Source organism: Platalea leucorodia (assembly GCF_965183815.1).
Source record: "Platalea leucorodia genome assembly, chromosome: 9".
In the NCBI taxonomy this organism is placed as follows: Eukaryota; Metazoa; Chordata; class Aves; order Pelecaniformes; family Threskiornithidae; genus Platalea; species Platalea leucorodia.
The window spans coordinates 35,395,373-35,422,309 of record NC_138831.1 but is presented as its reverse complement, the minus strand read 5'-3'; the positions used below and the strand labels follow the sequence as shown (position 1 = coordinate 35,422,309).

Below are 26,937 nucleotides of genomic sequence, written 5' to 3'. Positions count from 1 at the left end.
CAGAAGTGCTAACATCAAGAATTATTTTGAGGCTATTTTCTGGCTGCAAGCAGTTGCAGCGCTTGATCCTCCTGATATTGATCACTAGTGCGAAGCTTCAGGAAAATATTCAAGGACAGGCTTCACTTCAGTGCCCGAGGAGGTTTATTGACTTAGCGTTCGGGACGCGTTTCAGAGGTGGATACAGGCCCAGCGCTGACGGGAGTGACTACAGCCTTTTTGCCATCACCTGATTTGGAGCCCACACCACCTGGGGCAGTGCCACAAGAGAGAGGTTGTTGCCTCCATAGTGCAGCTGGTAACTCACACGTGGGTTTCCACCCACCCACTGCCTGAGTGGCACTATGTGCCAGCACCGAGCAGGAGTTGGGCTGAGGCTGAAATGTATAACGACTACCCTATCTGAAAAAGGAACTTTCCCTTGACCTCCATTCTAAAAACATTATTGTGGCTTCAGAAAGAAATAACTCTTATGAGAAGTCAGTGAATCTGGAAAAGATTAGAAATTTTAATGCAACAGGCACTGCCCTGACTGCTTTCTAATTGGTTAAATCTGACAGCAAAGGAAAAAAAAAAAAGGCATTACCACTTTTCCCTTACTTACAAAATATATTTAGAATAAGTTTTATAAGCCACATATTTGTCTTCTGTTGATCAGAATAATTTAATTAATAATTTAATTAATGCCTGAAAGCCACTAAAATAAGGCTTAATACCCTCAAACAAGACGTCATACTTTTAGTTAGAAAACCACACAATCTGGTATTTCTTAGAAAGATAAAGGATTTGTGTCATAGAAAAATAAATAGTATAAAATTACGAAAGCTTTAAAAATTCAATGCAATTTTTGCTGTATCTGCTTTCCAAAGAATAAACAGACAGTTTATAATCTTAATGTTTTCTGCTAAAATGCAGATGGTTACATTCTGCCTTCAGTTACACTCAGAGAATGTAGATTTCCACTTACAAAAAAATAAAAAAAGGATTCAGAAATTTCTTCTTGTGAAATGTAGGGAGAAACAAAACAGCATGTATAAAACAAAGGCAGAAGTTTATGACTTAAAATGTGATGAAATCACTTCACTGATTAGGACAGGTTTCCATTTTGGAAAACAGTAAAATCATTTTAGCTTTCTTTTACTCCCTTTCCCTCTACCTAACACAATAGCTTCCTTCTTTCCTCTCTCTTGTTGGCCTTAGAGAAGCATACCTGTTCAGAAAACATGCTTATTAACATGTTCAACATGTCCATTTAAAATACCACTAGAATAAAAAGTACAGTAACAAAGTCAACAGCCCTTTTTCACACACTTTTTTTTTTTTTTTTTTTGAGGAAAAATAGCATGTGGCTCTTTTACTCTGGATCTGATTAAGAGAAGCCTCAGACGCAAGAGATACTCAGAATTCACTGACTTGAATTTTTCTCCAACTGCAAACCAAAATGTATGAATAATGTTGTTATTTGCAAGGCTGGTATAAATCTGGAAGAAGTCCACAAGGACTTGGTAACCGAGGAGTTTTGCCTCCTGTGTTCCTGTGACTGACTTCAGTTAAGCTGTGTACGTTCACATCCACAAAAGTACAAGGATTGTGTTTTTTTTTCCTCAGAGAGAGATTTTTTGAAACATTACACAAGCTTTTAAGATCAAAACTTTATGTTATGATGAGCAACCTGATCTAACATCAACATTAGCCCTGCTTTGAGTGGGGAGTTGGACCAGATTCCCTTCTGAGGTCCCTTCCAGCCTAAATTGCTCCATTCTGTGATTCTACGATTATTTAAAATTCATGAGTGAGACAGTTGAACACTCATTTTCAAGACTGCAGTAGGATGTACAAATGTTGACATGTTTTTAAATTAAAATAATTTTAATCAATTTGTTTTAGATAACAATTTGCTTTCAAGCCCCACTCCTGTAGACATACATACTCAAGAAAACACTGAGTATCCAAGTAGTCTGCTAGCAAGAAAAATCACTAGACAGGTGCACAAAAACTACACAGGTGCACGAAGTTAGTCTAGATACTTGCCAGGTCAGAGGATACAGCTGTGTACATCAATAAACTAGAGAAGTTCAGCAGAGGCCAGTGGGACGGTCGGGGGCAGGGGCCCAGGCTCCCGAGGAGAGGTTGGGGGAGCAGGGCTTGCTCAGCCTGATGAAAGCAGGCTTTGGGGGACCTAACAGGAGCCCCCAGTACCTATGAGGCAGTCACCAAGATGGCAAAGCCAGACTCTTCACAGTGGTGCATGGTGGGAAGACAACAACATAAATGCAAACACGAGAGGTTCAGACTAGCTATAAGGAAAACATTCTTCCCCCAGCAGCCAGTCAAGCATGGGAGCAGGCTGCCCAGAGAGGTTGGGCAGTCTCCATCCTTGGCGGCTTTCACGAGCAGGCTGGGTAAAACCCTGAACAACTGCATTTGGCCTCATCAATGACCTCGCTTGGCGCAGGAGGTTGGCCAAGTGTCCTCCTGATGTCCCATTCTAACCTGAATTATCCCACAATCCTATGACTCTCAGTTGGTTACTACCCCATTTTGAAAGCACCTATGCCATGTTTTGTTTCTGGCCCGATCCTTTGATGTGGGAATTACTTTAAAATAAATAGGTTAATCAGAGTGTGGATTCAGACCCCGCCTCTCTTTTTACAATGGCATGTGCACACTCTAGCACTTTTATCCTTTGCATCTGCCAGATACCCAGTCCTGCAATGGTTTGCCTATACAACAGTATGGGATGTTGTATATATTTTAACCAAAAGCAGAGACATCTGCTCTTTCAGAGTGAACTAAGCCAGTAAGTTTGTCTCCGATTTCACTTCCCCTTTCTTTACCCAAGGTGGTTGTACTGAAGTAGAATGACACAAGCAGGAAACAAAAGCGAAGGCAGACACACCCTCTATGGACTTTGTTTTTCCAGTAATACTTACTCTTAGCTTATATGCCTCTGCTGTGCAAACGGACAGATAGTCTTTTCTGTGATATATGAAGCTTTACTGAAGCTACATGTTAGATCTCGTTTGAAAATATAACCCGGAAATCTTACAAACAAAACTATTACTCGCCATTGATTTTAACAACCTTGTATTCTGCCAGGATTTGTTAGACGCTCTGGAAAAGTCCATACTTTCAGTCACGCTCTCAGCTCTTCTGCACCATTAGAAATTGAGAGTAACTGCTGTTTTGCCACCACCAAACTTTCCGGAGGCCGACATTTGCTGGTGCGGGAGCCGCAGGCACGGCCCCTGCTCCGCGCCTCCATCGCTCATCCCCGTGCCGCAGGGAACGCGGCTGTTATTTGCGGGGTCTTTCCCCTCCCTCCTTCCCAAGGAGCGGTCACTGCTACGAAATACCTGCGAGGAAGCCAGGATTAAAAGGGGTTTGTGCTGGCGGCTGGAATATCCCCACAAACACAGGCACACCGCCCGCCCCCCCGCCCCGGGCTGCCGGCGCGGCGCTGCCCCCCGCCGAGCGCGTTCCCATGGTGACGGCGTCCTGGCAACCGCTCCCGCTCCCGCAGCCCGGCCTGCGGCGGCCGCCCCGCTCCGCGCAGCCGGGCGGGCGGACGGGCGGGCGGAGGGCCGCCGCGCCGCGGACGGACGGACGGACGGACGGACGCACGCCCCGGCTGCGTAGAGGCAGTCACGACGCTTCGCAAAGAGCTGCTGTAGCGGTGGCAGCGCGTTAAAGAGCGGGGCTCAGCCGGCCGCTGGGATGCAGGGGAAAGATGGGCCGCCCCGTCCTGCCCTGATCCAGCACTGGTGAGTGAGCGCAGCGCCCTGCGCCCGCCGGAGAGTCTGCCCAACTCTGTCCCTCCGTGTTGCATGGCCATAGAGTGGTGTCTGCGCTGTGATGTCCTGTCAGCTGTTGTATACCCCGTGTTTCCACAACCATCGCCGCGTTTACCAATGACCCTTACACCAAGGAGTGCTGCGGTCCCTTCGGGGTCCTGGGCCTGCCTCCGTGGCAGAGCCGTGGCAAGGCAGAGCGCAGCTGAGTCGGTGCATCCGCACGGCATGGCACAGGCACGGATTCCAGCTCGGAGCCCCAGTGCTGCATAGCTGCATTAGCACAACCAAGCACCTGAGCTCATCAGACCTATTTCTCAAGAGGACCCTTAGCCTGGGCTCAGAACCACGCCGGCATCGTTACCCCCCTCCCGGTGGGGACCCTCCTCCCTGCGCGCCACCCCACGCTGCATACATGTTCACAAAATGTCACAGTAGTGCAGAGGGCTTTTGCAAGGCTTTGTTTCATGTGACTCACCGATACCATTGGGTTTTGACCTATCTTTTTGATGAGTTGCGACACAGGGACTTTTTCCACTTACTCCAAAATGTTGCCCCAAAGTGCTTCCGAGTAACACTAGGATCCTGCGGCTCCTGGCGTGGTGCTGTCATATGCTCCCTGGATAGCAACCAAAGCGGTGTCTATTTTAAGAAGAAAAGAGTGATTAAAGTGTTTGCCTAGGCAGGTACTTCAGTCTGCTTCGATTCCCCTGTGACTTGTGACAAGTCACATAGCCTCCCCCCCACCCCCCGTGCTTCACTTCCCTACCAGCAACATAAGGAAAATAATATTTTCAGGGATAATAACGCTTTTCCTACCCCACAGGCATGTTGTGAGAATGAATGTGAAAAACGCTCCGAGGTGCACAGACATTACAGCAAGTATTAGACATAGGTTATAATGGAAGATGGAGAACTGAACACTACAGATGCGATTATCCTTCAAAACAGGAGAAATGGAGAACCCGCAGAAAATAAACATGCAAGGCAGTCTGCTGAAGTGGGGAGGGGATGCCACAGTACAAATAGCAAGGAGTGAACTTTGCATTGCTAAAAGTGTCTTCTTCAGCATGTCCCATGTATGATTTTTTTTTTTTTTTCAAACTTTTACATGTCTGATGTCAGTGACTTAAAGAAACGATAAAGAAGCACCCCACGTTTGTATGGAAAAGCTGCCTTACATATCAAGTGAACTGTTATTTTTTTGCAATCAGCATACCATTTACAATTGGGAAAAATCTTTATCTCATCAATGTGACAAGGATATTTGGAATATTCAGTAAATTAAATCGATCAACCAAAATTTACTGGGTTAATATATCATGATTTAAATTGCTATTAATAGCAGTATCAAGCAAGCAATATCATCATTAAAAAAAAATTAAGCACTTGAAGCCAGTATTTCAACAGGTATCTAAGTTGATCCCAGTTTACTGCCATTAAAATTGGAGCTATGTGAAATTATACTCCTCTGAATCTAGGCATTAGAATATCTTATTTTTTCTTTTGTTTTATATTTATTAGTTTAAATCACTATTAAACACACTCATAGAGAGGGAATTTGTCAGTTCTGACACCTATCTGTTATTGTTTACTGCAAATACCTTCAAACTACAGAAAAGTTTTGTACAACTGCTGAACAAGATCTTAACACATCCCTTCTGGATGTTGGATCAGATCAAGAAATCTGATAATTGATGATGAGATATTTCAGCATCTACCCAGTGATGTGCTTAAGTTAGCAATAACAAATGAATGAGAAGTCCATCTATGTAACTTTTGTTTCACTGGAGAAGTTCTCCAGATATTTAAATTTAGCTGCATGTCTAATGGTAGTCTGGCAGAAAAAGTAAAAGCTTCAAGCAATCCTATGCTTACTCTGCTCCAAACATTTTTTTCAATCGATAATAAATGGATACTGAAGGCCATAAGATTAAAACACTTGAGGATTTTTTTGTTTGGCTGGTTTTTGTACGATGTATTTCACTAAGATACTGCTAGATGTACAGACTTTAATATTTGTTCTTCGTTTTTCTAGGTAGCATCCAGTGCTTTGCTGCAGTGATACGCATAGCTCTTCTTAAATCAGTGGGATATTCCCATGTTTATAGTTAAATTGTGTTTAAATGCTTCACTGCATCAAGATCATTAAAATGTGTTAGGGCCCAGAGGACTAAGAGTAAATGAGCTCAGATCTACTGAGAACTGGGTGCGCGGTTACTGTATGACGTCGTGGTGCAGCTAGGAGGGACGCCCTGCAGAGCGGTGGCATTGTTTAAAAAAAACAACTGGGAAACTACAAGTGTGAGGAACAGATTGCAGGACTGGACATTCAGTGTCTGTGCAGGATTTTGAATGCAGAAGTCATCATAATGATACCCAGCTCTCATACCATGCTTTTTACTTATAAGCATGTAAGAACTTAAACAAGGAGGTAGGTATCATTATCTCTGTCTTCCGTATAGGGAAACTGAGTCATTAGACATGGGAATAACTTGTCCAACGTCATCAGGTTCAGAGATTGAGCAAGGAATTAAAATCAGACCTTCTGAATTCCAGTCTAGTGTCATTGCTGCTCAGCAACCCAGCTTCTCTTAAAACTATTTTTTTTTCTAATTTGTAGTTTCTGAAGCACCGTGCTATAAATAGAACACACATACTGTGACAATGTTTGCTCTCTGCTTTTAGGCAGTGCTTTCATACGTTTTTAAAGCACAAACATGCTTTGCATTTTGAGATCTCGGAGGATAGTCCTATTGCTTCTTTACAATTGATATTTGACTATTTTCTTTCAATAACCCTATTTTTCTCTTTCTGTTTGTACAGCATATTGCACCGGATTTCATCAGCAATTGCAAAATTCTTTTCATACATCAGCCTTTAGTTTTCAGTGAGGATTTTAGGTTCCAAAGGAATTCAGACTCAGGCCACGCTCATTCATGCCATCTTTATAGTTAAAAATGTTTATTTGTTTTATATAGGGTGGAATAGTTGGATTTGATCGAGGCTACCAGCTTTTTCATTAATTTAATTTCTGCCAGTGGACAAAGCTACTGAGCCAGGTACTGGTCTCACTTACAGTAAGATATCTAAAATATCTTTCTGAAGCTATTTAACAGAGCTATCCTGCTGCAATGTCTGTCACAGTCTGTCTGGCTATGTCTAAAAATTAAAAACAGAATCTATGTTCTTACCACAGAAGAATTTACTTACAACATAAAGTGTGGTCATTTAGATTTGAAGACAAATTAATAAAAGACTCAGTTTTGCTGAACTACACTGATGTCTACCACATTTTATCTGGCCTTCTGACTGCCAATACTTTTACCTGAAAAACACTTTACCCCTAATAATCTGCTGTCATGAAATATTTTTTTTTCATTCTCTAGCCAATACTTTCTTAAGCTTTATGATAATCCTGTAGATCGTACTTTTTTATTCATTGATGATGTCTGAGACCAGTAGACAGATTGGGGACAAGAAGTTCATTTGCCTCTGTCCTGCCAAACCAGTTCTGTGGGTCAACAGCAGATTTCAGTTTCAAGGCTGTCAACCTTGCCTTTTTCAGGAGTATCGTTTTCACTCTAAAAAGCTTTTTAGCAGTTTTTAGTTTTCATTCTTTTGTTCTTTTGTATTGATTTTTATTTGCATTTATTCCATAAGCAATATTTGAACTCCAAGATCACAGCTGTCAGCGTAATCTTGAACTTCACTTAAAGGTTCACTTAAAGCAGAAGCATTAAGTCATTTCAGTGCCAGATATAAACTATTAAATAATTCAATGTGTACTTTTTCAACAGACATAAATTATTGACCAGAAAATGGCCCAGCGAAGCCCAATCTTCCCAACTCTTGCCCCTTCTGAAAGGTACAGTTTGGAATGCAAAAAATAAAATCTTCATATTGCAGAGTATTATGTGTCTCTCAGTTCCCTACATATAGTAATGCTGTGACTTGGGACTTTGGCATTAGTATGCAAAGCAAAGTGAAATACCATAGACTCATTCAAATCATGGCCCATATCACAATTCCTTACTCAGCTTTTACTTAACCCTTTCCCAAAGAAATGAAATAGCTTAAACTGTAACTGAGCAGAAGTCCAAGAATACTATACTTTAGCCAGTCTTCTAATAGCATGGAATAAGTGTGAAAACTCAGAGCCAGAAGCAACCTCTGTTGGGAGTCCTCATGCATCTCTATCAATATCATCATGGTGAAAGTAAACTGTTAATTTGGCTCATTAACAGGAAACAACATGGAGAATACACAGTAAATAACAGAGCTCCAAAAAAGCGATCTCCTCTTTCAAAGTGGGGTTGAATGTATATCTTCCACTTATGCCTCTGAAAATTTTCTTTATTCTTTACAGAATATAGCAGCAGGAAAAGACTGCATGCATTAGCAGCCTAATTTTTTTACTTTGAGCACCCATGAGCTCCATTGCTTTCCAAGGAAGCTATGCAGTGCAGAGCTCTCTTGAAAAATCTAGACAATTATTCAAGGTACCCAAATGTAAGCTATTTTGGGGGAAATTTTAACTTCTAAGACTATGAGAAGCTTGTAATTGGTGTCTCCTCAGTTTCTGCATTTACGTATGCTCCTGTCCAGTTCATGGGGGAACAAGCATCTGTATGGTATTACAGGATAGCTATAGAGACTGAAAAAAGGAATGGACACAAGCTACTCCTTTTTAATCTTGGTCTGTTTCCACTTAATTTGTAATATGTACCTTCTACAGTTACTGCTTTGATTAAGCCTGAAAACTGTAGAGACAAATAGCATTACTTTTGAAACTCAATAAAAGGGTTTTGAATTTGGATTCTTAATCAAATTATAGTTCCAAATTGTACTAGTTTTATAATGCTAATGTCCTTTTCTTAAGATCCTATGCTTTTGTAAGCTTCCTCAAAGAGCAGGAAAAAGAGGCTGACCTGCCTTTGTACAAGATACATACAGGAGCAAACACAGCACCCACTTATTTGTAGCAGTGGGCCCTCTCTCTGCTACTAAGATAGTATTGCACTGTCTCCAGTGGAAAGACATTGCAGAGTTTTGTGTGAGAACTTAACGATATCTGGATATTCTTCTTCACTAGACGGGTTCGAAACATAGCGCTGCATAGCCAGGCGTTGACAGCGGTCCCGTTGGCATCTGCAAGCCTGGTGGATCAGCTGGAAGACAGAATCCTAAGCCATGAGAAAACAACGGCGGCTCTTGTGGAACACGCTTTTCGCATTAAGGAGGACATTGTTTCCACTCTGCACAGAATGCAGAACAAAGGGGGGGGCGACCGGTTGGCTAGGCAACTCTTGGAAGAACATATCCGAAACATAACGGCAATAGTGAGGCAGCTTAATCGGGACATTGAGGTATGTTAAGAACTTTTCACAGGACTAATGCCATCTCAGCTACTTATCCCTTCCAATTTAGTACGTAAGTTTACCACAGGATAAGTAAAGGTCAGGCAAGGTCTGAAGATCCTGTAAGCTTACAAATTGTTTTTATAACTTGAAAAACTGTTTGCAAATTACATAATTCTTTCAGTGGCTACGAAAATAGCATGGGATATTAGCATATAAACACAGAAACCTTTGTGGTACTAACAAGCTTGCTTTCAAAAGCTGCACTGGAAAACCCTGAAAAAATGAATTAATGCGACACTAATACCCAGCTCAACTTCAGTCCAAAGGCTGTGCTGTATAAACACTAGGAAATGCTTTAGCTCTGTAATAAACTTTCTTTCACTTCCGACTCACTGACGACACCAAATAGCCAAACCCAACTGCTCATTTTATGACCTGATGATATGCAGATACGTGACTTCACGTCTCACCTCTGCTGCAATGAGCAACAGGGGTGTGGTAGGGAAAAAGAAAGGACAAAAATTAATATTTAAGTCTCCATTCCCTTGTCAAGTTATACTTTACACATATTATGGTATTTACGTGCCGATTGGACACTAAGAGTAAGAAATAATAAATGACCTAAAGGTATCTGGTTTAGTATGATACAAGACAAAGCTTTTAATAAAGTAATAATAAAATGGTATCTGATGTTACTGAAACACTGAAAAATAATGAGTGACATTTTAAGTCTACATTAAATATGACATACTGAATTTATATTTGCATATGAATGCTTTGTAGATGCTGCAGGAACAGATACGTGTCAGAGACAATCTCAGCTATGGAACAAATTCTACCCTAAAGAGTCTGGAAATGCGGCAGCTTTCCGGCTTAGGAGATCTTCGGGGAAGAGTTGCAAGGTAAAAGTCAACACGGAAGTATGTTTTGGGGACTAGCTAATGTTGTTTTAATCTTGAAGTATGAATGTTAATGATAATGGGCTGAATTCAACTTTGGCAAAATTCCCAGGATAATTTTGCTCGGTGTTTTCAAGAAAATGAATAATAATCCTTTGCATTCCAGTATTACATATTAAACTTAACAATATCACCCTTAATTTCTGAAATTCCTGAAATTAGTTTTTGATAAATTACCCCAAATTCCTTAGGAATTTGGATTTGGTTCAGCTTTAAAAAGCACTATGGTTAGACTGGTCTATCTTTGAAACAAATTAATTAGCACAATTATAAAGGCAGCATAGAACAATCTGCACTTGTAAAGAACGGAATAGTTGCACATTCTTGCATATATTTTAGAAGTAAATCTGTGCATTCAGTTATTGGTTAGCCATATTAAAAACTGAGTAGGCTACCTGACACGTAAGGAACAAAAAACTATAAAATAATAGAGGTTTTACAGGCTACTTGAAACTCCAGGTTACAATCGTGCAACTACAGAGACTTCAGGTTGTGCCATCAATGACACATTTACAAACCCCAGTACAACATTTGCTTAAGTGTCTGTAAAGTTGAACACAAAAGACAGAGCATATGTACAGCTAGAGAAAAAGGACCTAATCTGGCCTAAAGCAGCTTGGCTAATAACCTTGGTGGAATTATACTTGTCCTGAATTTGACCTATTGCCTATATTGTACAGATATTTTTTCTTTTTTGTACTTCATCTGATTTAGTGTTAACCTTCAACAGCCTACAAAAATAATCAGGGAGGGATTTTCCTTGAATTATAGTTTCCTCGTAAATTACTCGATCATTTGAAGTTTCCACTGTAACTTTCATAGCCCATTTTGTAAGGAATACTTTAGAGAGGTTTTACATACTCACTGGTTTTTTTTGTTATGCGCTATCCTTTAGTAAATAGGAACGAACTAGACAAGCTTATTTTGTCACATCAGAAAATTGATTGAAAAATACACGTATAGAGATACACACACACATATACATCTTTCTCACTGAGAAATCCCTGACAAATCTGCATGCTTAGATCTTCCTGCTTCTTTATATAAATAAAGTCCACTTTGAGATCGTACTATATCCTGAGTGAGGTCCATATTTGGAGCAACACAGTTACTGACACCTTGTGAAGCAAAATATAGTGCCTTTGCTTTCAATAACAGAACTCAAATGAATAAACACATGTCAGCATGAGCTTCACAACGGGGCCCCTTGCCTGTCCCGAGTACTTGGTATGGGGATCGGTGGTGGACTAGCACACTCTGTGCCAGGATTTCTTCCTTCATTTACTTAGGGCAACACCCTTGTACTGTGCCTGGGCTGCAATTTATCTGATAATTGTATGAGATTATACCAATATGCCTTATGTCAGACTCTACAATGCATGCTGGATATTTGTATTCATTATCATAAGAGAATCAGTTTATTGTCTTTTAACTGCTACCTTCTATTCAGCATTATGCTGTTTACGTAAAAATCTTCCCTGAATGAGGAAGAAAATAATCTTCCCTTTATCAGAAATCAAGTTAAAGCAGTGTTCCATGGGAGAAAGCTATTTGCCTTTATTTACAGACATACTCTACTTTGAAAATTAGCGTTCCTGTGAATAATGATTATAGTACTATCTGGAGATCATGGTCAAGATGGCAGTTTGTTATGCTGTTGGCACTATACAGATACTTACCAGAAACTCTCCCTGGGATAAATACTTTCTGATTACTCTAGCCAATGTTCCTTATATAAAATAAGCTGAACTCACCTAATATAATTTTACTTTTACATCTAGTCCTGCTAGCTTTCAGATGAGTTCAGAGAGTGAAACCTTAGAAACATGATCAAGTAACTGTGGGTTACCGACTTACTGTGCATCAGCTCTCAGCCACAGTCAAGGTGCTACTTATGGCTCAGGCTGTAGCGACAGTAGCCTAATTTAACTCCAAGGACATCACGTTTGCTCTAGGCTAGAAGTGTGGAGAGGGACGATCAGTATGAATCAGTTTATATATGCCGCATGATAGTAAATCACCTAAGTCTGAGCCTCTTGGTCCTGTAATAATTTTAGTGTCAATCTCAGGATTCTGGCCAAATTTCAGTTCCAGTAATAACGTGCATACTAAACATCCTATTCAACTTCAATATTGGAGAGAGTGGTGTTTATTTCCTAACACCAACTGTTCTGTAACATGTCAATATATCATCGAACAACTGTCTCGTTATTTCTTGAGGTTTCTGCTTTTAATGGTGAGAACAGGGATCCCTACACACACATGCAGTTCTGAAGCACAGCTCCAAAACCATGCTACCCACAGCTCTGGAGGAGTGAGATTCAGACAGACCTCACAGTTGAGCTCACCTGCATCACAGAATCAACTAATATCCCTGGCAGGAGAAGACTCAATACGCACTACAGCTCATGTCTCTGGGCCATTTCTCATTAAGCATAATTCATTGATGATTTTGTAAATCATCATTACAGTGTTCACCATGAATGATACTGTACATTTTCCTAAGAATCAGCATTATTGATAACTGTAAGAAAAATATTACCTCTATTAAATTCAGTGACACATTCAGCAGAAAATTAGATAGAAACTGATAGATCCATTAATTCAGCCTCCTGTCCCTGATGTTGGCAATTTTATATAACACAGATTTACCAATTCTATTTCTAGTGATATTAGATCATAAAACTCATGAGTAGTGCCTTATCATTTATTTACAGAATAACTGGTGGACTATGATCATTTATCTGGGAAGTTTAAATATGGCAGCCTGGTCAGAACCATAGCAGTAGCAGTCTCTAGAAGTTTCCTCATAGCTGAAACATCCAGAGAAATGGCAACTATGCATGTTCAAATTGGGCCTACTTTGCATATATAGATGATTTTTTATATACATTATAGATCTGATTCATTTCAGACACCCTGGACTCATTACATGTAGGCAGATTTTCCTACACTGCACAGAAAATGAGTATGATGCATCTGGGATGCACTGCATTTATGAACTTCAGAAGTACAATAAATCTGCTACACTCTGGCTACTTGGTGTGCATGAGATGCACGCGATGAGGACTGATCTGGGCTCCCTGATCCAGGCTTTTCAGAATCTACCAGCTCTGCTGTTCTTGCCCAGTGGGTCCCCTGGACATAGCAACTTGCTTTTCACTACTTGTTCTTCAGCTACCTGTCTTTCACCGAAACACTGGTATTTTAATTGAAACATCTCCTGTTATAATAAAACAGGAACATTAAAAATCTCTATGTACCATTATAGCATATTTATATAGCATCCTGTATTGGTGTAGTTCTCAGCTTTACCTAGTCCCTGGTGATACTGAATAGAGCAACCATTGTGTTTTGATTTCTTAGAGATCAAAGACAACAAAAATACTCTTCAGTGTGCCAGAAAAATAACTACTGCTTTTGCTTACTATGACTTGGAAGGCAGTTGTTTGATAATTTCACTGCTTATATTAAACATTACTGGTTTCTAGAATTATACTGTATTCTGAAACTGAGAATAATACTTGGCACTATGAAATCTCTCAATTTATTTTTCATTTACTAATTTCACATAAATACACAGCTTGGCAATCAGAACTTTCATAAAATGTCCTCCAAAATCAAACAGTAGTAAAACAAACACATTCTAGTGCATCTTTGGCCCAAACTTCCAACAGTGCATGTGTGCAACTGCACAGGAAAAACTGCACTGGGTTATTTGTATGGCCAGCTTCAGCATTTCAGACGCGAAGACAGAGAATTATTTATTGTGCATTTCTTTGTACAAAATGGTTTTATATACAGCTCTTATATTTTTAAGCTAGTATTCTTCCTAGAAATCTTAATCTATTTCTCATTTCTTTCCTTGTGCTTTTAAGATGACCAAACCTCAAAAGTTGTTTTCAACTTCTGTCTTTATATCCATAGTCTACTGGCTTCGTTTATATAGACAGTCTGATTAAATTACCCAGGAACTTAAATCCAGTGTTCAGAAACATTCAGTTCTATTTTAAAGAAGAATTCAATTGTCATTTTAACATGAATCTATAAAGAAGTATCAAAGCAGAACTTGCAGAGGTATGGAAAATTTAGTGGGGAGTGTAGTGTGCCTTTTTTTTTCTCCTCTCTTTTTTTTTTTTTCTTTTAAACAGGGAAAAATTCCAAACTGTAATGTGCCCTTTTGTTTAGATTGCTGATTTTCTTCCGATCCATCACATGGTAGAAACCTGAATCAAGTGTTAGAAAGCCCATGGTTTTCCATATGTTCATCTTATTATTGCTTCTCCCCCCATTTTAAAGTTAGTGGAAGCATAGACTAAAATTATTTAATTGTTGTAAGTTTTTAATTCAAAACGTATACTCACACAACTAATATCAGAATCTCATTCTTTGTCTGCAGCACACTAATGTTTTCTTCCAGGTCAAAACTAATCAGGTGTTTGTGAGTTTGTACAGTATATATAGCAAAGAGACTTCTCTTTGACTACTTCAATATATGGAATATTGTTTAAAAAAACCCAAAACAAACATAACAGGATAAACATTCCGTAACTACAGACAATGGAATTTAAACTTTATTCCAACTTTTTTAAAAAGGGTGCCAATTACAGTATCCCTGCTGAAAAATGAAATAATATGATTAATACATTCCAGGCTGACACTAAATTAACATAGTCAGACTTTTAATGTTTCAGTTACCATGCAACTATATGACCTCTCTGATCACGTAACTGAGTTCCACAAAGAAGGGAGATGCACTGTGATTAAACCCAAAACACTAATTTGCCTTAAAAACAATTACAGGTGCCTGCTGTTTACATTTGCTACAGTAGTTTCAAAGCTGTTGCTTTTTATATTTTCTGTCATGCCTCAGAGAAACAAAACTAACCATTTTTCTGAGCCCATAGGCTTTTGGTGACTAGATGCAAGATGATTTCATTCCTCTGATTCTCTCTGATTGATTGTAACAACATGGAGAGATTTGGCTTCTCTCGTCTGTCTAAAGAAACTTCCTGATTGTAAGACCTACAAGCATGGTTCACTGCTACATAAACCTTAGCCGGTCTTCTTACAGATATTACTAATTGTCTCACAATGCTGAACTGCTAAATTATAAATTAATTTCCACAAGCTTTATAATTTCTGTGTGTTGCTTTGCATTACTGATTATTTTCATATTGCAATTGTACCATAATACTAAGCAGATGCTCTATTTATCATTTTAGTTGTTACTTTCCCTTCACGTTTAATGATAATGGTAGTTACTGTAACCGAGGTGATGAAAATGCATGTTGAAGTGAAAGCCTTTGAACTGAAATGTGACTAAAAAGAGGTTAAAATGTGTCATTGGTTTCAGTAATGACTTAATGTGACTTAGCTTGTTCCATTTCACTGCCTTTTTCTCCTTCAAAGTGTAACTGATGTCTGTTCTCCATCAGTTTCATAGATCAAATTTGGTAAGACTGACAATTACATATTTCCCTTAGCAAAAAAATATACATGACTCATACTTCACAGAGGTCTTACTCCTGAAATTACAGTACTTATATTTTTACAGCTCAGTTAATGTCTTTATTGTATTACTGTAGATGAAATCCACCTGACCAAAGTATTTTTGAAATGTGGTAGAAAATGCACATATTCTATAGCACATTTATCCTGAAAATGTTACAGCATAAAAAATGTTCCAATGTGAAGAAAGGAAACAATAATTATTATGTTCCAGGACTGCGTTTCATAGTCTTTTGCGAGACAAAACTGCCATTGCTTTCAATGACAGTTTTACCTAAATAAAGACTAATAACTGTAGAATTTGCCCCACATTGTTTACTACACATATTAATTGTATACTACTATTTCACAAATACAAATAAGAATGTAAAACTCAGAGGAACACAGCTACAATAATAAAAAAACGTTCCTCAATTATTTAGTCTTCTAATCATGTAGGCAAAATCATACACGCCTTGACAGATATCTTTTGGAGTATGACAAAAATACAAGGTATTGAAATTCTGCATCTTTGCATTTCTAATGTGATTTCCCTGACTGATACCACCACAGTCTACACATATTATGTCAGTGCCAAGAAAACAGGAATGTATGTGTCAGACTATTTGACTTCTGGTCCCATTTGGGAGCAGTTTGCTGAATACTATGAGATATATCACCATTCTTACAGTCTCATAAGATATTGTTTTGCTAGACAGCCAGCAATTTCACAGAAATGCCCAGTCTGAAATGGATAATTTAAAAAGCCTGGACCTTATATTCTATTCAGCTGTTGCTTTGGTATTGATTTATTCAAACAGGTGTGATGCTGGGTTAGCCAGACTGTCTGCAGAGCATAAAATTACGTATGAAAGACTTCAGAGCCTAAGTAAAGATCAACACACCTCGAAGCTGATCTTAGAATCTAAAATCAAAGAGGCAGAAATACAGGTATGGTATTTGGACCAAGAGTGATCCATGTATGGGTAAGAGTTATAGTCTAATTCACACAGACTCCATTACTGTTAATTATTATCCTGGGACATCACAGATTTACAAATGGAGAGGTGTATCTGCTCACAGTCCTTATTAGATTGAATATTGGTACGTAGCTGCATTACTGTACTGGTCTAACTGAAAAAAGGTCCTTACTTTGCTGCCTTTAGCATGCTGTGTAGAAGGGGCTAGTATTTAAAGGCACCTGAAAGGACTCCAGGAATGAACAAGAGTCAGTGATTACTGGCCTGAATGGCTTCTTGAGGTTGGAATGTGAACATGACATGGAGACTCTACAGAACTACCACAATGCAACCATTGGTGTCTCTCCCTCTATGTTTTGGCCTTCCCAGGATGATTTTATATGTATTTGAACACAATTTTTGAAGGTCTGCAAAACAAAACTAGTTTTGGGTTCTGTGAATCCATTAATCTGTCTGTCAGGTTTCTCTTCCGTTGGGTATAAGAATGGAAATGAGCACTAGATACAAGCAGAGACTTATGACATTAAGGAAAAAAGATTCTTCATCTCTCCATCTCAAGGCCTTCCCATTTTCTTGGGCAACAAAAGTATTTTACATCTTCGTTTTGCAGGAGGTAAATGGTCAAAATCCACTTTACCTTTAACAGAAGGCTCAATATAGTCTATTAGCATGCCAGCATGCTAGGAGCATATTGTCATGAATCTTGTAAAACAGAACAGTATGTTTTGTAAAACTGGGATAATTGTTTTGGTGAGAAATATTTTCTGTTAGTAATGACCTACCCCAGTTACATCCAGCACTTTTATCACTGCAGTAGCCATTATAAATGAAGGGTTGAAGAATACCACTCAGTATCGGTAGAGTGCTTTGCCATTCATTTACTCTGCTTCCGTGACAACACGGAGATGTACAGATCGTGTAAATTCAGCTGTCTCAAGGGGGGGAGCAGGCAGGTGCTTTCAAGGCAAGACTGTTCAAATTATTTATGGCTGAAAAACTATGGTTTTCACAATGTTGATACTTTCATCTTGTGAGATGTATTTTTCACGATAAAGTGAAATGTGCAAATTCAGTAATTTTTGAAATGTCAGCAAAAATGGCCCTTCTTTAAGATCTCCTCTACTGCATGAAAATGTCCCAAATGAGACTGTGATGAAATGCTGTTGAAAGAGAGTAAATTCTGAATTTTGTTTCAGATTGCTCATCTTCTGAGCAGAGTAGAGCAATCAATAATGCAACAAGAAGCAAAGCTGAAAATTGCCTACAAAGAGAGCAACCAACAGCTCCACCTTCTGGATACGAAGTGAGTGCCTGGGAAACCTTACTGCTGCCATGCACCTTGGAAGACAGGGCCTCAATTTTCCAAGTTTTACTGTTGCAATCTTCCGGTCTACAAAGGCATGAACCTGTTTCAATATGTATGTGTGCTCAACAGATATCACAAAAGCACAATGGTCTGTCAAGTGGGACTCACTTTCAACAGTTATTCTGCCCCTAATGCGGTTAGGCAATTTTGAAAAGCCCATTAAGTCCTAGTTAAATATTCAGGCAGAACTTGTGGTAAAGAACACAACTAAGGGTTTCTGTAAGAGTGGCCTGGTACCTTTTTGCAAGAACTGTACGAAGCAACAAATGCTGGAGGTGGCTGTTGACAGCAGGGCAGAAAGTTCAACTCAAGCAGCTAGGAAGCAAGGCACAGCATTCACAAACGGTTATTGCTTTAAATTGGCTTCAAAAACAAATATATAACTCAAATACCTAACTTATTAATGATAAGCTATTCTGCTACTACTAGACATTATATAGGGATATATTCAATTCAGATATTAAGCTCATCTCCAGGCATTTCACTCAGTGCCAATCCTGGCTTAAGCCATCCGCATCCTTACTGCTTATTGCCGTCCTCATGCAATCCCATCAATTACATCAGTAAAAATATTTGTAAGCCAGATGAAAGAATAGATCCAGACTTCAAATACTCACTGGAAAAAGACCGTCTAAGGAAACAATTTCACTAGCACAATTGGTTGGCATAAACTTGAGGTGGGTATAGGCAATGTAAGTGGGGCTATGTGAACCGGCATTGCCACTAAAATAAATGGTTACCAAGTCTTTGTTCAGGTTTAAGACCTATGGACACACAGATTATAATCTGAATGGATGACCATATTCTGTTTTCAATGCTGCAAAGAATTTGCATCTACTATGCCTCAAAATGCTGTGATGTGTTTTGTATAAATAACTGCTATTTTGTTGGGCTCTTTATTTTCTAAAACAATGCTAACTTATGCGGTTTAGTAGCCTTAAAGTTCAAAGATTCACCTTAATATGGTGTCAAGAATGTATTAAATTGTCATTAATTTTTTTTTTATGAACATGATCATAAAAAAGTCACTGCTGAATGACCAGAAGTTCTGCTCTTTTGTATCTGCTAATTTCTATTATGCTCTTAGATTAAAAAATGCTATTGAGGAACTCAGCAGCCAGATTTTGTCTGCACGTAGCTGGTTGGAACAGGAACATGAAAGGATTGAAAAAGAGCTTGTGCAAAAAATTGACCAACTTTCATTGACTTTTAAGGAAAACACTGTAAGTTTCGTTAAAATGTCCTACTTCTCAGGAAGTATTCAAAAGCATTATTAATAACTAAGATGATGTAACTGAGGTATTATTTGAGTGAGATTTTCAGATTTCCTCAATATTTGTATAACTCTCTTCATTGATGTCAAGTATAACATCCCCACAGCCTGAGAGTCTTCAAATAAATTCGATCACTTCTAAATAGATCAGTATTTTAGCCTGCAGTAATCAAGTCAGTTTAAACCATTTTATAAAAATTATAATTCCTCACACCTTTGCATTTCACGTAAGAGATGATTAATCAATATCTATTGCATATTTGGGAAAGACCACTGTAATTTCATATACAGAATAAATCATTAAAATTCTTTTTCCCGGCTCCAGGAAATGAGTGAAAGAGCTATAGAGATGAAATTCAACCAAATGGCAGAGAAAATTGACAAAATAGAAGAAATACAGAAGATAACCATGGAAGCACATGAAGCAAAACAGACTGAAGAAAAGATAAATATTCGCATTGGCAAACTTCAAAATGAGATTAATGAAGATATAAAAGAAATGAAAGCTGAAGTTAATGCTGGTAGGACCATAGCTCTTTATTCTGAATTGTGGTAACAATGATTGACCTATAATAATATGCAAAATGCCTTTGCTTGTATTGAAGCACTTCAAAAACTTTTGGGCCAGATATAATGGCTAGACCTGTGGCATTAACAACAATTCACTAAGTGTGAAATTCACAGCAACAAGAGGTGACATCTTACTAGCTTAGAAGTGGTCTCCCCAGAGCATACATAGGTATGGCCTGGCTGCGACCACAGGCATTTTTGCCATCAGCACACAATTACAGTCCTATTTTTCTTCAGAACTTTTGCTGTCTTCCTAGCGTAAGGCAGAGCGTTACGGTAGGAAGCGCATTCTGATAGTAATTATGCGATACTCTTGCTTTTGATTATGAACTAATTTAATTCTCACCTGCAATTAGGATTTGCAGCTATCTATGAGAGCATTGGGTCTCTACGGCAAGTTCTAGAAGCAAAAATGAAGCTGGACAGAGATGAACTACAGAAGCAGATCCACCAAATGAAGCAGGAGGTTCCAACATGGGGAGAGGCTGGACCATGACTGCAAGATTTTGTCCGAGAGATTAATGTTTACCTGGCTAAACAGGCAGACTATAATCTTGTTCTAGTCTGTAATCCAAATTCAATGCATGTACCAAATGACATGCTGCCGTTGCACAGGTCCGTATGTTTACTTGAAGCGGTAAATGCAAGCTCTTCATAGATCAACTGACAACAAGCTTTTATGAGATGAGGTGCTGATTTGCCACTGCACTACTCTAGTTGCTCTCAGGAGATTAACCATTGTGGAAGACTGGAGTAATATATTGGTGAAGCTGGCACCTAATTTGCTAAAGGCATTTCAGTGCTCCCCAGTTTCATAGGCTTGATCAGGCAGGTATAAGCTTATATATATAAGAGCACCTGCACACACACTCCTTTTTTAAAAAAAAAAAAAAGTTGATATCATTTGTTTAATATCATTTTGGCAAGGTTCTTCACCTTGATACAAATTACTTAATCAAAGTCAACAGACATTTTTACAGTGACTTTGTCTATTATTGACTGCCTGGGGAGACAGAATTGGCACTAAACAGACCAATTTTCAAAATCTAGAAACCATCAGAAAAATCTTTGTTTAGTTTTGCAAATATCCTCTCTCTGTGTGTGTGTGTAAACTAAGTTGTGCTATATAATGTAGTTGTAGACTAAGATGATTAATGAACAACGTAAGAAACTTGACTCACGTGGTCTTAAGTATTGTGACCTTTTTAAATTAATTACCAAGTGGAGCTGAGACAAGGTAAAAGATGTATATAGAGTATTTTATAACTGGGCATGTGTTCCTGTGACTTGTTTCATTATATTGGTAAAAACTTTGAAAGGTTTGAAAACGAAAGAGAAGGTGATCATCTAACATAGTCTGGAGAACGTAATGTAAAATAAAATGCAGTTTATGATCTGCTTAGAAATGTTTATTGAAGTAAAACAACTGACTCTTCAAATTTAAGTAGACTTTAATAATTTAGTAGATTCAAATTGCTAATTGCATTCACAGTATTTCCAAATAATAATAGTGCTTATTTCCATTCCTGGAACAGGTTACATATGGAAAGTCAGCACCCATATGGCATATTAACCTAGACAGTAGAATATATATATATATCTTTCTGTTGATTTTATATCTTCATTCATAGCTTGATATTCCTCCTCATGTTTGTAAGTCATGCAGGATTAAGCACTCATGAAGAATAAAAGACTTCATCTAGTAGCCTATTAATTTATACTATTAACAGTAATTAATATACAAAAATACTACTAATTTACACAAGCATTACTGTTAATGTAAATAAATTAATAGGATGTCTCTGCACTGTCTTTAATGGACCTTTCTTTCGGCCAGTATTGCAAAACCATATTCCTATTTGGAAAAAAAAAATCAGTGGCCAATTTCTCATAATTTCCATGAAAGAAGGTTTGGTCCACAGAATCACCATATTAAAAAAAAGGCTCCAAACCCAAACTTATTAACTTCAGTAGGACAGTGTAGTGTGTAAAAATGAAGAAAACGCATACATCTTTACAGGATTATCACCTAAGTTTTTATTCATTTCCTATATAGTTGAAAGTAATTTAAGGTATCAAAGATACGTGAAGTTTTTGCAACTCTGGCTTCCAATGCTCTCTGATAACAAAACTGCCTCCATTATTCCTGTTTTTTATCATCCATGTGCTGTGAAATACATTTACAATGGCAGCTAATGGGAAAGCCCAGTTCACTAAAAGGGGACAATGAAATGCTTGCAGATATTTCTTAAGAATTGTCTTTAAAATTCATTCTTTCTTCATGTCTGTATTCTTATCTATTCTTAAGTATTTAGCCATGTGCAGTGGAAAAGCTATCACTAGCGATTTACTAAAAAAAGAAAAGAACAAAGAAAGAAGCAAAAAGAGACGGAACAAAAACCCAACAATTTTTTTCTTCTGTAATTGGAAATTTGTACTTGAGAGAATCTGGTATGCTATGAAGAGTATACAAGGAATCAGAGAAACAATTTATATAGTACTTTAATAAAATGTTTCTCTTGTAAAAATCTCGTGTGATTCATCCAGTTATAAAACAACACATAAAACCCTATCCAATTTTACTTTTGTTGTTTTGAAAATATTTTTTCCTAAATCTCAGCTAAAGCAAATAACTAAAAGCCCAAATAAAACACTATTGAAATGTGAGCTGCTGTCAAGCAGTGCCTTCAAACTATATAAAGTGCTATGTGGAGGGAGGCACAGGTTACGAGGACTCGTATGCTGGGAAGAGACAGACAGAAACGGTGAGCTAGGCCTAGATGTACACATGGACACACACAAGTGTAGCCTGTCCATCGTCCATCCTTTTCGCAGAGTGCTCTAACTAGTCAGTTATGAAAGTAAGTCACATACTCCAGCCCAAGAGGGCTCTGCAAAAAAAATGAGGAAAAGCCAGAATAGCAAAAAGTAATACGAAGAAAGATTGAAAAATCTGGAGAAGTAACAGAGAAAAAGAGTAAGTCAGAAGAGTGGAGCGATGGAATGGTAGCTGCATGGGCAAAGGCAAGGAAGAGTAGCTACCTGATGATGAAGCACAAAACAGGTTTGAAGATTTTGGAGAGAGCTGAAAATTACAAACAATAATATATTTAATACAAAACACAGAATGCACAAGGATGGGCACATTAATTGATTTGTCACAGTTCATGCTCCCTACTTGCCTGCTGCACTTTACTCTGCTCAAACAGCTGGAAAAATAAATTCTTTTGGTTTGTCTTCCCTTCAGTTAATTTTTTTTTTTTTTTTTTAAGTTTTCTGTACAAGATAGGTCAACAATGTCTTGTCTGCATCGTCTATCAGCGAGTGCTCATATCTGATAAATAACAGCTGAGCTCTTCAAGGGAGAATTAGAGTCCCTATGTCTTTCAATCCTCTTAAAGTTGTATGGCAAAATCCTCTCCTCTGAAATAGCATGCCCCCGGGGGAATTACTGTGTAGCCAGGAGGACAGTATTACAGACACTATGGTCTACGAAAGCTTGATTTTGCAAAGCAGAAACTGATTCTGAAAACTGACCTGCAGAGATCCTGTAAGACCAAATGGAAGGAAAGAGCTGTGCTTGAAAGTGGAGCTGCCCTTTTATTTTTTCTTTCCATGCTGGTCTCCAGTGGCATTCCTGTGTGCCAGTCCTTCAGGGATATAGAGGCCTTTTGATAATGGAAGCAATGTGCTTTCTTTGTTCAACAGAAGTATTCCTGCTATGAGTCACTATCTGTATGGCACCCAACACAGGTCTGCCAGAGCCCACAAATGGAAAAAGGAGTGAGAAGAGGCAGTGTTTTTCTGGATGACACTCAAGCAAGCAGAATAAGACTTAGTGTATTTGGGAAAGTATAATATTGAATATACACAAAATACTATTTAAAGCACAAAGTACACTGACATAACCATAAACTCACTGAAGGAGGGACTGGGAGAAGCCTTGACAAGTCACCTGCTCCATCTCTCAGCTTCAAGATAGGGCCAACTCTACCTAAAATATTTGTCATAGACACTGGTCTAACCTGCTTACAGAAATCTTTCAAGAATAAACTGTTGACTAATGCAGTCTATTCCGACGCTTAAAGAACACTGCCTCACCACCCAAACACCTAACCTAAATGGACTCTTGAAAGGATGAGACATAACGGGCTTAAATTTCAAGCAGAGAGGACACAAAACCTAACTTATTACACTCTTCCCTGCATGTCTATTATTTTTTTTAAAACAATCTATATTTTACAGAAGTTTCACAGGGATCTTTGACCAATATTTCTTAATTTGATCTTTGACCAACATTTCTTATTTCTTTTCTCCTTCCTACATCCCTAAAAAAAAAAAAACAACAAACCAACAAAAAATCACCACCACCAAAACACAAAAACAGCCAAAAGCAGACCACTTCCTCTCATGAAGTTTTAAAATCTTTCTTTCCTCAGGTATTTAGCATGCATGAGGCTTAAACCACCTGCAGTGGGCAGACCATAGTATTCAGTGAACTATGTTGCCTGAATGACGTAGCAAGTGTCAAAGGATAAACTCATTAAAATTTTTTTAACTGGGGTACATGCCTTTTACATTAGCATGTGATAACACAGTAGAACTATAGTGCTGTGAAGGACTTAACTGGAAACAGAATTATGTCAGTAGTTACAGAGCAATTGTGTTATTTATACTCATTAAGCAAACCAAAGTAATGATGCAAGTAAGAAGTTAAAAGGATGATCTTAACTTCAACATTAGTTGCTTATGTAGTAGTTTTATATTGTGGATATTTTGTCATTACATACTGATACAGTTCAGTGGACAGTTTCCACGTTAGAGAAAAATGGTATGACAGATAATGAACAGCAGTATACTCCTGTCACATCAATTTAAACTGAAAAATAATATTTTCTTCTTTTCTCAATTTCTACGTTTCCCTGCTCTACCTTTCCAAGTATTTAGCCATCAGGGTCAGAGAGTGTTCTCTGTGTGTTAGAATTAAAGTGCTCATTAGACATGTATTCCAGTAATGGAAGCGTCTAATGAGAGACACTGATGAAGCCCTCCTATGTGTAGATGAGGGATTCCTCCTATGATACTCCCCATGGTGTAAGAAATTCACAGGCAAATTTCAAAAACAATAATGGAAACTCGGTGCAAACCCTCTATTGAATTGGCCACAAGATGTCACTGTTACTCTTGGCAAGTAACAGAAGACGCTCAATATATCTATGTGATCCATAAATGCTGCAATACCACTGAGATGGGTCTGGAAGTGTTTAACAATATTATGCATTTTGACAAAAGAAAAAAAAAGATAATTCTAAAGACATCACTCTAAAAATTTCAACAAAGGCATATGTTTAGTTAAGCAAAATCTCTGAGGGTGACTGTGATGGTCCTTTAGACAATGTGCAAGGAATGCTAAGTGGGGACCAAAGCTCTCTGCTACCTTTTCTGTCAGCAGAACTTTGGTCAACACAAAGCATAAAAACCCCAAACTCCCAAACCCAGAAAAAATTCAGGGGCAGTTCTTCTAAAGCATAAAATCTTAAATCAAGCAAAGTTCAAAGAGCAACATGAATTTCACATTGATCGTCCCAGCAGCGCTGCAGACATGCAGAAGAGGTTCCTCTCCCAGCGCTGCCTCCCCCTCCAAGACTGACTTTGGCTGAAAGACCACAGGATAATCTGAACAGTTACTACCAAATGAAGCTCTGGGCCTAGCACAACAAGCTGCTCTCAGTCCATGCAAGGATTATCTTGATAAATAATACAGTGGAATAGCCTCAAACGTTGCAAAATATGTTGGAGAGCCATAACATTTGCTGGCCTAGGTCAGTGAAAAAATGTTTTGAGCTCAGCAGAGTCCCAATGATGTATACCAAACCAGGATCTAGTTTAAGAAGAAAACTGAAGTAGTAATTGTCATAATACAAAAAGCCTGAACTGTATGAGAATGTGAGTAGGAATCGCTGGTGAGAGAGGAGAAAGGAGACTTGCTTCTTGTAGAGTGACAGGAATGAAAATAACATGCATCATGCACTGCTGCACATACTCCAAACAGTTACTCTCATTAAATCTGACTTCAGTTTCTGCTAAGGGTCATTTGCAAATGCCATTGCAGTAAACAGACTTCCATTACATGCAACTGAAGTTGAAGCAGACTATAAAAGAAGATTTTGCTGACTTTGCTGTTTCATTCTTGTGCTACCATTTCCTGGTGATGTCAGGACTGCGAGGTAGGCTTCCACTTTGCTAGGTGGCCTTTGTGATCTTGCTAGCTCCATTCAGAATAACTTAAAGGGTTCAATAATTGCATACTAGGCTACATGTATGTCTGCATATATAACACTGAATTTCCATGTTGTGCCATGCTCTTTTCTTCTTTACTAGCTTTGAGAATTGTAATTTCAGTACAAGTATCTTATATTTTATAAACCATGAAATTCTAGGAAGGTATAACAACTCAATGCAGAGCTTTTAAAATGCAAATAACTGAAAATGATAGAAGTTAAAACATATTTTACGCTACTGCCATGCTTTGAAAAGATAAATTCTAACCTGTTTACTACTATAAATAATAAACCTTATTTACTTCACAAAGATCTTATGGGGATTGATCACTTTGTATCTTACACAAGTTTGAATATGTGAAGCGCTGTGACCCAATTCCACATATGCTTTCCTTTGTGAGATTAATCTCCCTAAAATGAATGTGGCAGCTTACAGCGTATAGTAAACTGCTTGCTTACCTCTTTGCACGTATAATGTTTTATGTTGCAAAACAAAAGGGATTGCTGGTCTCTTGTATGGTCTCCTAGTATCTTGCCACATTAATAGCAAAATGTCAACCATTACTTAACATTTTGGGTTTCCAGTTATCATGGACTAATGAGACAAAAAATGAATAGTGCAATTTTATCACCGTTTATTTGTAGTAATGTATCTCCATTATCCAGAGTGAGGGGAGACTAGGAAAATCCAAATAACACTGACACCACGAGACAGAGCACAGTGGTGGAATACTGGATCTCCCAATTGATTTTGGGCTAGTTTGGGTCCATTATCTATAGCTTTGTGCCCTTTATTTCAGTAAACCACTTAGGGGTAAATTGATTCTTTACATGCACTAGGTTGCCCTGGACATAGTAGCTCCC

General features: G+C 38.4%; 1 protein-coding gene across 1 annotated transcript; it reads left to right on the top strand.

Annotated features, from left to right (window-relative positions):
* Positions 1-7,612: 7,612 nt before the first annotated feature.
* On the top strand, positions 7,613-20,288 carry FAM81A (family with sequence similarity 81 member A; the record flags this gene model as incomplete). The annotated part of the gene is made up of 8 exons (XM_082322070.1): positions 7,613-7,659; positions 8,887-9,160; positions 9,938-10,056; positions 16,425-16,554; positions 17,780-17,886; positions 19,037-19,172; positions 19,548-19,743; positions 20,149-20,288. The coding sequence occupies 8 exons, from the start codon at positions 7,613-7,615 to the stop codon at positions 20,286-20,288; spliced, it is 1,149 nt and encodes a 382-aa protein (XP_082178196.1).
* Between the last annotated feature and the right edge of the window lie 6,649 nt (positions 20,289-26,937).